Raw genomic sequence first — 15,150 nt, forward strand, 5'->3', positions numbered from 1 at the left:
CACTTAGTATCTTCTAGTGACTGAAAATTTTTTGAAAAAACGCAATATCAATTTCCGATTTGTACTATATCATTTGTCGTTGCATATAAAATTTATGACTGTTCTATAGTGATTCTTATCACACAGAAGGAAATACTAAGTTTATGCTGGCAAATTTGTTTGGTTCTCGGGAACTAAATTAGGACACCCAACTCTGTCCCTTCTGCAATTTTGGAAAGAGACAAGCAAACCCAACAACTTTCATAATCATGGAACCTTAGAGCAACGTGGCTTTAGTCTCCTCCGGCAAGAAATAACTATTTCTTTATTGTGGATTTTCTTTTTCACATGATTTGAATTTTATTTCAAGTGACAAATCAAGTCTGACTTTAAAATTATTTTACATATATAGACACACAGAAAAAAAGAAGATAAAACAACAAAAAAAAGAGAGGAAATTATAGCTTAAAAAAATTTAAAAGAGCTTTGTTGTAGATGTTCCAAGTAGCGCATTTGATTCTGGAGCAACAGAAGAGATCTCTTCTTTCCACTTGGCATGCAAATGCACCATCTGCTTATTCATCATTTGATTTACCTAACAAAGTCCAAAGTTCATCATGAAATAAAAATCTTGTTAATTTGATATGAAGACAGATAATAAAACTTACCTTCAGAAAGCAATTCCATTCACTAATTTCTTCTTCTTCTTCTTCTCTGATAAGATATGCAGGTGTTGTTGATACTTCTTTTCAGCCTTGGATGTCCTTCACCTTCAATCAGCTTCACCAACCAAGTAGGTTTTTTTGTTCTGAACACAAGGTATCCCATTGCGAGACCAAACACTGCTCCAAATGCATATCCTGTGAAAAAAGATTTCCATCCAAGTCCATTTTCATCAGAGTTTGAATCTTCTTCGCCTGATGGTGTCGTGACTTGTTGCCTTTCACCAGAATTACAAGCCTTTTGCAGTGGAAATCCACACAGTCTTGTGTTTCCTTCATACGAGCTATTATCAAATGTGTTAAACTGAGAGCCTGTAGGTATGGGTCCTTCAAGTTGATTATGCGAAACAGAAAATACTGCGAGGGATGTCAAAGTTGCCAATTGGATCGGAATCCTTCCAGTAAGATTATTTGAAGAGAGGTCTAAAGATTCCAGATTGGTCAAATTTCCTATTGATGGTTCAATATTGCCTATGAGATGATTGTGAGACATGTTGAGCTGCTTAAGTCCTTTAAGCTGTCCAACTGACTTTGGAATTTTTCCTGTGAAGTTATTACCTGACAAATTAATGGTTGTTAAAAGAGTTTGGATTTTCACCAACTCAATTTCCAATCCTTTCCATGTCAACCTCACAGAATAATCATAGGAGTCGTTTGGTGCTCCCATGTATGTCATATGCTGATCAACATTGATCATTGCATCGAAATTATTGAAATAATATGAAGGCAAAGGTCCGCTGAAATTGTTGTTGGAGAGGTCCAAAATCCGTAGCTTGGGAAACAGATAGTTGGCAATGGAGTGGCTTTTCACTAAACCATGGAGTCTATTGGATCGTAGCTGTAGAATCTGCAACTTTAGAAGAGTTTGTAGAAAAGAAGGGAATGTGTCCTCTATCTCATTGTTGCCCATATCTAAAATTTCCAAATCTTTACAATTGGAAATGGACGTTGGGATTTTCCCTTGCAGTTGGTTGCCATTGAAATTCAAATATCTCACGTTACTGCCTTCTGAAAATACTTGAGGGAGAACTCCATTGAAATTGTTCATACCCAGATGTAACACTGAAAGGCTACTGCTGAAGTCTCCCAAACATTGTGGAATGGGACCACTAAAATTGTTACTCGACAGGTCAAGGATTTGGAGTGATTTTGACTCACAAACTGCAGAAGGAATTTCTCCTGTCAATTTCTCATTTGATGAAAGAATGAGAACCATCAAGTCCACCTCATTGAAAACTGAGCTTGGAATTGTGCCAGACAACTTGTTATGGCTCAGATCAACATATTCTAATGTATTATTATATTTGAATTGACATACTTGACCAGAGAGCAAGTTATTAGACAAACTCAAGTACCATAGGCTAGAGAGCCTGCAAATATCTGAAGGAATTGGACCACTAAAATTATTGTATGAAAGTGACAAAAGTAGGAGTTGGTTACATTTTCCAATGAAAGATGGAATTGGACCATTGATATTGTTGTTTTTCATATACAAAATGAAGAGTTGGCTAAGGTTTGCAAATGAGGGAGGAATTGGGCCACTAAAATTATTGTATGAAAGGAACAAATATTGGAGTTGGTTAAAGTTTCCAATGAAAGATGGAATTGGACCATTGATATTGTTGTTTGCCATAAGTAAATGGGAGAGCTGGCTAAGGTTTGCAAATGAGGGAGGAATTGGGCCACTAAAATTATTGTGTGAAAGGAACAAATATTGGAGTTGGTTAAAGTTTCCAATGAAAGATGGAATTGGACCATTGATATTGTTGTTTGCCATAAGTAAATGGGAGAGCTGGCTAAGGTTTGCAAATGAGGTAGGAATTGGGCCACTAAAATTATTGTGTGAAAGGTCCAAGCGATAGAGTTTGTCAAGTTTTCCAATTGAGGATGGAATTTGACCAGTGAAATTATTATATCCAAGTTCCAATACACTGAGTTTGGATAAATTACCAAACAATTCAAGATTAGACCCTATAAAATTGCAACTATTGAGTTGCAGTACTTGCAACAACTTCAGATTCTTGAAGAATTCATTTTCTAAATAAATCGAAATTTTAGTTGAAGAAAGTGACAAGTATTTGAGTGAGATACTCCAATTTGATATGAAAGTGGAGCCAGTGAGACCTTCATTCTTTGATAAATCAAGAACTTTAAGGTTTGGAAGCTGAATTATATTATTTGGAAATTTTCCTCTTAATCTAGAATATGAAAGTGTGAGAGATGACAAAGAAGAAGATAAATTGATAAATGAATTAGGTGAAACCAAAGAGAGGTTTGTAAACGTCAAGTCCAACTGTTGCAATTTGGTAAAGTTTCGAACAAGCTTGTTAATGCTAGTAGTTGTTTGTATTAAAAGACTATTCTCGGAAAGATCAAGAGAAATCAAATTAGATAGTTGACTGATTTCTAATGGAATTTGACCAACGAAATTATTAGACGATAGATCCAACTCAGTGAGTTTTGATAAATTACCAAACAATGCAAGATTAGACCCTATGAAATTGCAACTTCTGAGTTGCAGTGATTCTAACAAATTTAGATTTTTGAAAAATTTATTTTCTAAATATATTGGAATTTCAGTTTGAGAAAGAGACAAGTGGTAGAGTGAAAGACTCCAATTTGACGTTGGAAAAGTGCTATTGAGGCCTTCATTATACGCTAAGTCTAGGACTTCCAGATGTGGAAGCTGAATTATACTGTCTGGAAATCTCCCTCTCAACCCAGAAGATGAGAGTATGAGGGATGACAAAGAAGTAGATAAATTGATAAAGGAATTAGGAGAAACCAAAGACAGGTCTGCATCGCTCAGGTCTAATTCTTGCAACTTGGTTAAGTTTCGAATAAGCCTATCAAAACTAGCAGTTGTTTCTAATGTCAAACCAAAGTTCTGGGAAAGATCAAGAGAAACCAAATTGGATAGCTGACCGATTTCTAATGGAATTTGGCTAGCAAAGCTTGAATAATGTAGATTAAGGTGTGTCAAGCTCAACAAATGGCCAATTTGAGATGGAATTATGGAGCCTCTGAAATTATTGGAAGAGAGATCTAGTTTTTGAAGATGATGAAGAGCGAAAAGAGAATTATTAGAATGGAAGTTACCATAAAGCATACTCCTAGAAAGGTTAAGCCCAATCACATAGCCAGTATTAAAGTCACAGCTGACACCATCCCAAAAGAAGCAACAATCCGTGCCCTCTTTCCATGAATCTGTCTTGGAATAAGAATTAAGATAAGGATCATAACTCGTAATGGAGAAGGAGTTTTTGAATTGGAGCAAGGCATTGCTTTGATCAAGCTGGCAAACTACATTTGAGAAAGGGGAATTTGTAATATTTGAAGAATGAGATTGAAAACAGAAGTGAAATAGAAGGAGGCAGAGAAATTGAAAATGCCACAGTAAGCAACCAAAACCCATGTTTTGTGTTTGCCAAATTTAATTATGATCAATTTCAGCATATATCACTCCCTATTTATAGACCACTTGATTCCCTTCTTGTTTGAATCATGATAATGTTCTCTCTTCTTTTTCTTTTTTCTAATTATTTTAAACATTCGCTCTTTAATTTCTACCACTTAGTGCAAGAGCCACTGTAATTCTATTCTATTTTTGTTGTTATTATAAATTACACTATATTTTGTTTCATAATTTTTTTAATAGTTAGAATAATTTACTCTAATTATTTTTAACAAAATTGGATCATAAATTTTATCTTTTAGAAATTACGTTGTTTTCTGTTTCTGCATTATCGAACTTTTTCTCAAAGTTTTTCTTTTTTTTTTTTTTTTTTAGAAAAATCCTCAAGGTTTTCAAAAAAAAAAAAAAAAGAATTCAGAAAAATAAGCTAGACTGATATTTTTTGTATTTTTGAATAGCTCATAATTAAAACCAAAATAAAATAAAAGTACATCTAAGAAGGCAAGAACTTTTCAAGTCTTGCATGCATGCACCATATGGAAAAATTTTGTCTAGATCCGGTGCATGACCTCATTTATAGACCAAGCAAATGAAATTAGGGATTTTTTAAAAAATTGTTTCGAATTTTTTTTTTTCCAAATGTATGAACAGAAATATTCTCATTTCAATAAAAAATATTAAATTTTATTATTTTAGTTTATAGGTGGAGATATAAACAGAGTATAAATAAGTTTTTCCCTACGCCATGTACCATGTAGGGATATTATTAGAGTATTGATCCTTATCTTCAGGCAAAGGATGAAATTTATTTGCCTATCACTTATAACCCTCTAATTAAAAAAGTCAATCAACAAGTGAATGGTTAAGCCTGAGAACGACTAGATTGAAGTGTTGTGTCAAATTCAGTCACTATCCGAAGACTTATGCAAGTCTTTCTTTGCCTCTAAATTCTTTGATAAATTAACCATTATGCTACGTTTTCGTTACGGTCATGCAAATGTAATATTCATCGATCATATTTCCTCCAAACCATAATTTTGTAATGAATATGATATTTAAAATCTACAAACTAAGAAATTCGTAGCTAAACTATGTCTGGATGTCACTTGTGAAGTGGATGGAAAAAGAAAAACAAAAGGAGAGAAAAATGTTGGTTTTGACAATAGTGACGATCGAATTGACAATTACATTAAGAAAAATGATGATTTAATTACTATAACTGCCTAATAATAATTCTTTTTTTAGTTTAATGGTAAAGTGTTACATCGTGTATATATAATAAGGTAAAACGATGATTTTGAAGGTGTGTTTAAATTTCTTTTAACATTATATATCTTAAATATTATTATGTGAGTTTAAGTTTAATCTTAAATTTCATGAACAAAACAAATATAAATTAAAAAATAAGTGCACACATTATAAGTAAAGAAAAAAAAATTATATTTGGTCATCATTCTCTTATAGTTATCTCAATAATTATTATATAAGGATATATCAGGAAAATAATTCAATGGACAAAAGTAGTCTGATTAATTTTTATTATTTATTAAATTATTAAGTTTTTGTTATTTGTTAAACTATTTATATTTATTAGTATTAGTAATTCATTGAGAATTATGTTGATAAGGATTTCATATGCTTATTACATGCAAATGTTTATTTTGCAAATCACTATAATCCTCTGATTAAAAGACAATCAGATCTTGTTCTAGAGATTGTGTTTGAGTTGTGTAACAATAGTGATCATGTTACTATTGATTAGGTTAGGAGATCGGTAAATAAAGCTTCTCATGCTTTAGCAATATTATCTTGTTTCTATACTGGTTTTCATATTTAGTTTGAGATTTCTTCTCACATCGATGCTCTTCTCATATTGAATCTCTTTTTATTTCTGGTTCTATTCATTAACGAAGTTTCCTCTTCTTCTTTTAAAAAAAAAAAAAAGACAATCAACAAGTGAATTGTTAGAATTTAGAAGGACGAAATTGAAACATCGTGTCAAAATCAGTCGCTCTTTAAAGACTTATGCAAGTCTTTATTTGCTCCAAGTTTCTTTAACAAGTTAACCATTATGCTGTGTTTTCATTCCAGCCAAGCAATTTTAATCTTAAAGACTAGACAAGTCTTCCTGCCTCATTATTCGCGAATCAAATTTCCTTCAATCATCATTATGGTCTACTAATTGAAAAATTCATAGATAGCATGACGTGTAAATTAGACTAAGGATCGGTTCAGCAAATTTAGTTATTTTAACAGCTATTAGTTATTTTAATAGTTATCTGTTTTAGTAGCTGTTAAATATTAGTTGTTAGCTTTTTGCTAAGTAGCAATTGAAAGCAAAAGTGTTTCGATAAAAATAACTGTTTAATTGATAATTTAAATTTAAAATAAAATAAAAAAAGGACATTGAAATATTCACTTATAGTCATAGAATTAAACTCATTACAAAAAAGAAAAAAAAAAAAGATGATTTCACTAAACCTAAATTTTCAAAATTTAAGGGAGTAAAAATTAAAAAAAGTTCACTGTTTTATAAATAAAATTTTTAATATTTTAGGATCAACATTTTTAATTTTTAATATTTATTGAATTCGAATGACATATGTAAACAAATGTTTTTAAAAATTTTTAAAAAATTCACTTTCTAAATATAATGGGATTTTAGTCCGAGAACGGAAAAACCAAGGAGAGGTCCACCCGGCTGAAGTCCAATTCTTGCAACTTGGTATGGGTTTGTGGATGGTTAAGTTTTGGGCTACGTTGGCTAAGCCTTTGAAGTTAGATTGGGGGCTTCAATTGTCTTATCGAGGCCTATCAAATATAGTTATAGATATCATTTTTATGGCTTGAACTTCAATACTTCATGGATAATGCATATTATATTCTGTAATTATATTTTATATTCTACAATTTCAAATAATAACTAATTATGTGTCTACGCATTACACGAAATGTATAATTTTAGTTTTATTTTTTATTGTCTAAAATGTAATTTAATGAGTAGATAATTTAAAACTTAGAGGTCCATAAAATAAATCAATCAAATAAAAACTAAGGAATTGAAAAAAATAAAAATTAACATCTTTTAGATGCTATCTGCTGGTCATAACTAATAAGGAAAGAAAATAATAGAGAAAAATATTGAGAAATTGTTAATTTTTTTTTTAATAATTATTTTCCACTCTTATGTTTGGATATAACGAAATAAAGAAAATAAATTTATTTTTCATTTGTTTGAAAAAGTAAAAATTTTAGAGGAACCACTCCCTTGGTGGGTGTTGAAATAGCTCTAATTATGATATTTCTATCTATTATTTTAATATAGTGATAAATTAATTGATTTATGAACTAACCATACTATAAATTTCAGATTAAGAAAAATCATATTATAAATTAATCAGATATATAATTAGCAGAAATTTTTAAAATTTTTAAAGAAATACAAATGATTCAATAATAAATTATATTATTCAATCCCCTTCTTCCACTCAGTCGGCACAATTATAGATTTATAATAGTCATGTTTTTTTTTTTTTTTTTTTTTTTTGTTAAAAAGGAAATCTATTTAAGCCATCTCTTTGTTCTTTTGCAATCAAGGCATAATGTTTAATTTATTTAAATTGCTTCTTTCACAAGTTGATTGCAGCAAGAATCCATGAATGCATGAAGACAACCCTACTTGTATTTTTAATGAAGGAATAGTGTTGTCCAGTCAATGATTTTGATAACGCACTGTTGCTTCTACTATTTGATTAGGTCTTTCCAATTATTAATATAACCAATCTTGACTTAATTAAGCTATAATAAACAAACAAATATGTTTTGGAATTTTTGGATTTTAAGCTATTGGAAGAAAGGAATCCTATATTCCAAGTTGTCTCAAGACAAATTAATTAAATTCAAAACATATATACTTCTTAATTAGATTAAAAATTATATGTTTATGTAGTTTGTATTTTATGCAATGTGTATCTCACGCTCCGTTTTTGTTATTCACAAAAAAAATAGTTGCAAACCTTTACCGTGGAATATAGAATCTTTTTTTTTAATCGTTAATAAAATTATAAATATAGGTTGCGTTTGCCAATAGAATTTGAACTAGCTTTTAGAGATTAAGATAGCGTTTTATAAAAAGTTAACTCGGATAATGTTTAGCTTTTAGCGTTTTGTATATGAAAAGCTATTTAAACAGCTAACAGTTAAGCGTTACTAAAATAATTAACAGCTATCAATACAACTAATTTTGCCGAGCGAACTCATAATCGTCTTTAGATTTATCAAAATTTAGTTGTGAATTAATAAAAATTTGAAATAGAAAATTTTCGAGCAGTTGGGATTTGTAGAAATAAAACATATCCTTTCATTATATATTTACACAGAGTTAAATGTTTCAAACCTAAAGCAGCTGCTGTTGAAATAATTATTTTTCTGAATATCATCGGCCTTATAAAAAAAGGCCTGTCAAGATCTAAAAGAAAAAAAAAAATTCGTGTATATATCAGTCACCTCCATTTCTAGCTATAAGGAAGTAGGGTTATAAAAAATTTGATGCCAACCCGTGAACACGTGCTTCCTGCTGGGATTTTATAGCTAAGTTCTTATCCAATCATTTAATTATAATATTTAAGAGTAATTTCAAATCTTTTTCTTTTTTTTTTTTTTTTTTTTTGAAATGTGAGTACCTTAAAATCTTATCTCTTATGCTTCAGGATTTTCATATGATGCCAAATGACATTATACCCATAGTCTCAATTTATGATTCTAGCTATAGTATGTTAAATAGCATAATTCAAACAAATTTTCGACAAAAATTATGTTAAAATGTTTATGATATTGATAGATTGCTGAAATTCCATCATATATATACTAATAGTTGCTAATGTGATCTCACAATTTGACTCCAAGAACCCTAATCATCCAGCAATTGTGCATTAATTCCCATAATTTAGAATAAGGTCCCATTTTTGCATAGACAATAGTTTGATTAATTAAAAAAAACCCTAATCCAAATCATTCATCATGTATATTTCTATTAGAATATTATAATATGTGAAGAGAAAATCTTACGTAAAGATTATATGAGTAGGTTGATTATTTATATATAATTCCAAATATATTTAATTACAGTTATATAAGACGTGTCTGACTAATGAAACACGTTTATGTTAGATGTAAATAATATATTAATATAACTAAATGCATCCATGTTACGCGTAAATAATATATTTACGTCATGAATATGCTAAAATTTATATTAACTAATTAAATGCATGTCACGTCCGACTTCAACCACCAAAGAATTGTCTGTTTTGAATCGAGCCAATTTCATCCATACTAGATTGACAATACCTGCACAATTTGTCCTGCAGATGAAATGGGGAATTTCCTAAGAGATTACCTATCCTAGGATTTCTTAGGCGAGCACGCTCAATCTTGAAGTTTTTTCAACTCTCTAGGTCATTTCACAAAAAGGTGTTTTTAATGATTAGTTTTTCCCATTTCGATATATAATTCGATTCATTTGTGTGTTTCACGTTCCATTATCCATAATTAGTCTGTCATCCTAGAAGCTAGCCAGGAGCTTTACTCTACCGTCCTCTTAAGATTGTTTTGTTAGGTCAAGATGTCACAATGCAAAAGTGATTAATCATTACCAATTAGACCACTAGTTAATATAGTTTATAATATCTTTATCTATTTGAATGATAATAACAAATATAAACTCCTAAGAGGAACTTTGTCTCCTTATATGTTGGAATACATTTAGATCAGTTTATCCTGCTTCGTGGAATCACATATTTAGGATGGAATAAGTTGTTAATTAATTGAAAGGAGTTCCGTCAAATTTAATTAGTCGTTTTCTTTGTCTATATAATACTTTTACATTCATTTTGGACCGCTAATTTTCCTTAAATCTATGTTTAAACTCAAGTTTAAAAAATCTATTTATGTTAATTGTTGCTTTGTTTCCTTAGTGCCTCCATCCAATACGTTAATAAGGTGGCTTGTCATTTCTTTAATTGTCTCATTTCATTTCAATTCAGCCGACGTAAAGTCTCATGTTTGTTAATTAAGGTAGCTAGTTGTATGCCAAACAAAAAGCAAAACTCATATGTAAGAGACAACATCAATTACAATTTTTTTCAAAATCAAAATCAAAATCAAACCGACTCCATGAAATTTTTTTCTGTAAATAGTTCTTCTTCCTCTTCTTCTTTTTTTTTTTTTTTTTTTTTAATTTTCCTCTCTCTCTCATTTTAATTGTAATCTTAACATTAGTTTTATCTTTTTAAGTTCAGATTAAATGATATATGAAGCAAAATATTAATGTTTTGTCAATCAAAAGTGTATTAATACTTTTAAGTTCATTATTTGTCTTTATATTCACTTTATTTCAAAATCTTGAGACACGAATTTTAAGGGAAAAAAACATGATTATATATTGTTGCAAGCAAATGAGAGAATTAAAAATCTGAAGAAAGGAAAGAATAATAATAATAATAATAATAGAAAGACATAGATTTAAAAAGAAAAATCAATTGCTAATAATTAGGTGTAATTTGGTTAATTGTTCTTTAATTTACTTTCTATGAGAACGAAGGAAATAAAAAGTCTTGGGTTCGAGTAATTTGACAATAAGAATTTTCATCAATTTACTTGAGTCAATACGATAGTTATTCCCGTTGTGTGACTTATAATGTAATTTCAAGCCCATTTGACTTATCATATTACATGAAAATGAGAGAGTATAAATCTAAAAAAGAAAAGAAAAAAGAAAAAGAAATATAAATTATTTCAAAGTGAAAGAGATGAAGAATAATCGGGTTAAACAAATGATAAAATTGTCATACTAATTACATGAATACATTCTAATTAAACCCATATAAGTAAACATACAAAAAGATAAGTGTGATTTGATTAAATCAAAGAGTGATTAAGCTATCTTATCTTATAAATGTGTTTTAATCATTTTAATTAATTAAATACGTGTATACTGCAAAAAGGAATAATTGGAACCTTTGCACTGAGAGAAGTAAAAGCAACCTTTGAGTTGATGAAATTGGAAGATTCAATAAGATATGACAAATACCTACTGAATATATTATTATTGATAAAATGCATGCATATATATTATTGATTCCAAACATATTTATCGTATGTTTACGATTTTTTCAATAAAATCTTTTCTGAGTGCTTGTCCTGTCATGATTTAAGTCTTCCTGGGTAGGTGTACATGTCTCCTACGCATCTACTGTATATAGTATAATGCAATAGGCTTAATTGCATGTATTAATTATTTCCTTATTCTCTCTAATTATATATATATATATATATATATATATATATATATATATATATATATATATATATATATATATATATAAATATAAAGATGACACCAAAAAGAATTATAAATGTTTAAAATATATTGACAATCATGATTAATGTTTTTATTAATCATATGCATACCTTGCTAACAAAATATTGAAAAAAAAATTATGGGCACAAGCAGTTACCAACTCTAAAACGAGAACAGTCTTATACTCAAAAATGTAAAAATATTCATGGTAATAAAATATTAATGTTTTTTTTTTTGAGTATTGAAAGAGTGTGATTCAAATTTGAATTTATTTTAACGTGGTATATGTATTTACTATTAGACTATATCTTGGTGTCCATGGTAATAAAAAAATATTGAAATATTATAAATTACTTAATTGAATAATACACCCTCTTATATATATATATATATATATATATATATATATATATATATATATATATATATATATATATATATATATATATTCACTTTTTCTTTTGGATCATTTATCATCTGATTTCTTAACATACCCTATTTAATGTATATCCATATTCCTAATTGATGTCCATCATTTAATATTATAAAGGGATGTTTTGAAAAAAAAAAAAAAAGCTAAAAAAAAGCTATAATTCAGCTTTATTAAATTATTAATTAGTATACACAATAAGGTATAGTCTAATGGTAAGTGCATATACGACTTGGCAATAGATTCATGTTTGAATCCTCATTGCCTAATATTCAAAAAAAAAAAAAAACTATGTTAATTAATTTTTCTTAATCCATATGAAAGTCAAACTATGTCTATATATATGTGAAAGAGGATTAAAAATTACTTAGGGATATTTATCATATAATCAACTAAAAAAAACAAGATTAGCAAAATTCCTTCTTGTCCTTACTAATAATTAATTTTATTTTCATTGTCAAGTATATATACATGAATTGACCCCATTCATATAACTCCATTTGCATCCCTGCCCCTATATATAAGCTATAGAGTGCCAGAAAATAAATTATATGTATATTGCAGCCAATAAGATATATAATCTAATGTCTCCTCCATTATTAGTGGCTGTTAGGTGTTTCATGCATGTGTATATGGAATGGTTTGACAGTTGCTTCAATGGGTCCTCTCCCAAAATTCCCAAAATATATAATACCTTCTAATAGTGACTGAGTATATTAAAACCAGTTAAAAGCCAACAACAGCTTATATATAGCTTCTCTGCAAATGACAAATAATAAGACCTTTTAGTCCCATCTTTTTTCTTTCATCATCATTTTTAGATTCTCAAGGACCTTTCATGTATTCAATATATATAAATATAGATATATCAATAAAGAGCTTCACTTTCTTTTCCTGTGTTTTAACCTCTACACCTTCCATTAAAGCAGTTGCTATCAAGAAATCCTGCTCCTTTTCTTTTCTTTTTCTTTTTCTTTCTGTTTCTTGATTAGTCAAAATGGAGCAAACTCAGTACTTGATGTGGATGAAGAGGAGATCACAATTCTTGAAATCAAAATTTCAGGTTTGGCAAAACTCCGTTAATGAATTTTCTTGGGAAGAGAAAGCTTTTGCAGAAGATGCTTCAGGTTCTCTTGGTGGATGCATATGGCCTCCGAGATGTTATTCTTGTAGTTTTTGTAAAAGAGAATTTAGGTCAGCTCAAGCCCTAGGTGGTCACATGAATGTTCATAGAAGAGATAGAGCTAGGCTTAAGCAAAATCATGAAAATTTTCAATTTCATCAAACTCAAACCCAAAACTATAACAATCTTATCCTTAATTCTACCTCTAGTAACATTGTTACCTCTCCTTCTTCATCTTCTAGGATTTCTGCTTTGTCTACTCAAGAAAACATAAATGATACAAAGCCTGTGAAGAATCCAAGAGAAGAAGATTCAAGAAGTTTGTCTGATCATGATGGTTTTGTTGAAGCTGAGTTGTTCAAGGGGTTTAATTCTCTAATTGGTTCTAATGGTGATAATAGCTGTAAAAGGCCAAAGACCGCGATTTCGACAGTGTCTTTCTTGATTAAGCCATGCTCAAGTGACAGATACAGTCTTCAACCAGAAGTAATTGAGGCTAAATCTGTTTCTATGGAAGATATAGATCTTGAGCTCAGGCTTGGAGAGCCACCAAAAGTGAAGTAGTAGAGTATTATTTATTAGTGCATGCAATTTTAGTTTCTTTTAATAATTAAGATGAAAGAAAATTAATATTAATCATCTTAATTTGCTTTTAATTCTTTTTTTTTTAATCTTCCATCTACTTTATTTTTACCTTTTGATTATCTAATGGATGAGAGGCAAATGCCTCTATTAAGATCTTGTATAAATATTAAAATTTGAGTAGAATGAAATTAAATCTTTTCTTTCAAATATTCTGTTTTTCATATGCTTAATTAGTTATTTGATTGTAGAATTATTTTGTTTTGCCAAAACTCAGTTATAATCCATAATTCTCCAATTGAGGTTAGCTGCAATATGTACTTTTTCTGCTAAATCTTTCATTTTTTTCATCTTTAATGAGAATTAAATAATATTTGAAACAATCTTTAATGAAGTTGAGAAAAAACTTTTAAAATATTAGGCTCCATTTGTTTCCATAAAATAAACTGCTAAAAAATATTTTCATGAAAAATATTTTCCTTGAAAATGTTTTCCAAATGATTTATTTTCCGTTGTTTGGTTGTAGTATTGAAAATTAGTTTAAAATATTAAAATATTTATCTCATAAGCCCATAAAAAATATTAATAATAATAGAAATTTTATAATTTAAAAATTTTATTGTTAAATATGAAAAGAATGCAAAAAAAATATAAATTATGAAAGCCGCCGGTGGACCGTGGTGATGGCCGGTGGTAAATGGTGACTGGTGGTAGTAATTATGATAATTAATAAATTAAAAATATAAATTTATAAGGTTTACCAATATCCGAAAAATATTTTACTCTTTCGAAAATTGTAAGTTGCTTTCTTTAAAAAATGATTTAATTTTTCTTTGACACGGAAAATATTTTCCTTTGATTTATTTTTCTGAGCACCCCATACAATGAAAAATTATGAAAAATATTTTTCTACAAGTTATTTTACGAAAAGAAATGGAATTTTGTTTAATAAAGTTTTAATGGAGATGGACATTTCGAATCAACCCAAATCTACGAGTGTAAACAGAAAGAAAATATTGTTGCCAAGAAAGGAAGGAAACCATTAATAATGCTTTTTTGGCACACTAAATGACCATTAGTCAACTGCAAGTTCACACTCAGATAAAATAAAAAAATAAAAAATAAATAAAAATAAAAAAGAAAGAGGATTATTAATTTGATGACTCGTCCTTTATTTTTATACAATTTGAATTAATTTATTGACTTAAAAAAGTAGATTTGTTTTTATTATCCTCTTTTTAAATTTCTTGATGAATACCTTTGTAATTCATTTTTGTATATATATATAATTAATCATAGAAGATTATGACTCATTACAGATATAGGAAAAAAAAAAAAGATAATATCATTAAATTTAATTCCGGTTGCTAAATATACGTGAAGAACAGTTCTGTTGGCAATTAAAGTTTGATCTTTTTAATCTTACGATTAAGATTGATAGGAAACATTTTAGATAATTGCACTCTGACCTAAAAACAAAAAAGCACTTGACAGTGGGGATTAAAGAACTGACAGTAAGTCACTTCAGCTACATATGCT

At 28.9% G+C, this 15,150-nt stretch overlaps 2 protein-coding genes across 2 annotated transcripts; one reads left to right on the forward strand and one right to left on the reverse strand.

Moving 5' to 3' along the window:
• Positions 1-116: 116 nt before the first annotated feature.
• LOC149495879 (uncharacterized) lies at positions 117-4,240 on the reverse strand. The gene is made up of 2 exons (XM_089722305.1): positions 648-4,240; positions 117-574 (listed from the first exon to the last, which is right to left on the reverse strand). The coding sequence occupies exon 1, from the start codon at positions 4,114-4,116 to the stop codon at positions 670-672; it is 3,447 nt and encodes a 1,148-aa protein (XP_089578431.1). The 5' UTR covers positions 4,117-4,240; the 3' UTR covers positions 117-574; positions 648-669.
• Positions 4,241-12,722: 8,482 nt separating this feature from the next.
• LOC105649247 (putative transcriptional regulator RABBIT EARS) lies at positions 12,723-13,785 on the forward strand. Its single transcript, XM_012235840.4, has one exon. It carries the CDS (start codon positions 12,904-12,906, stop codon positions 13,591-13,593), a length of 690 nt encoding a protein of 229 aa, XP_012091230.1. The 5' UTR covers positions 12,723-12,903; the 3' UTR covers positions 13,594-13,785.
• The last annotated feature ends 1,365 nt before the right edge of the window (positions 13,786-15,150 follow it).

This window comes from Jatropha curcas, chromosome 6 (genome assembly GCF_041381405.1).
Source record: "Jatropha curcas cultivar XTBG-Jc1 chromosome 6, XTBG_Jcur_1.0, whole genome shotgun sequence".
NCBI lineage: Eukaryota > Viridiplantae > Streptophyta > Magnoliopsida > Malpighiales > Euphorbiaceae > Jatropha > Jatropha curcas.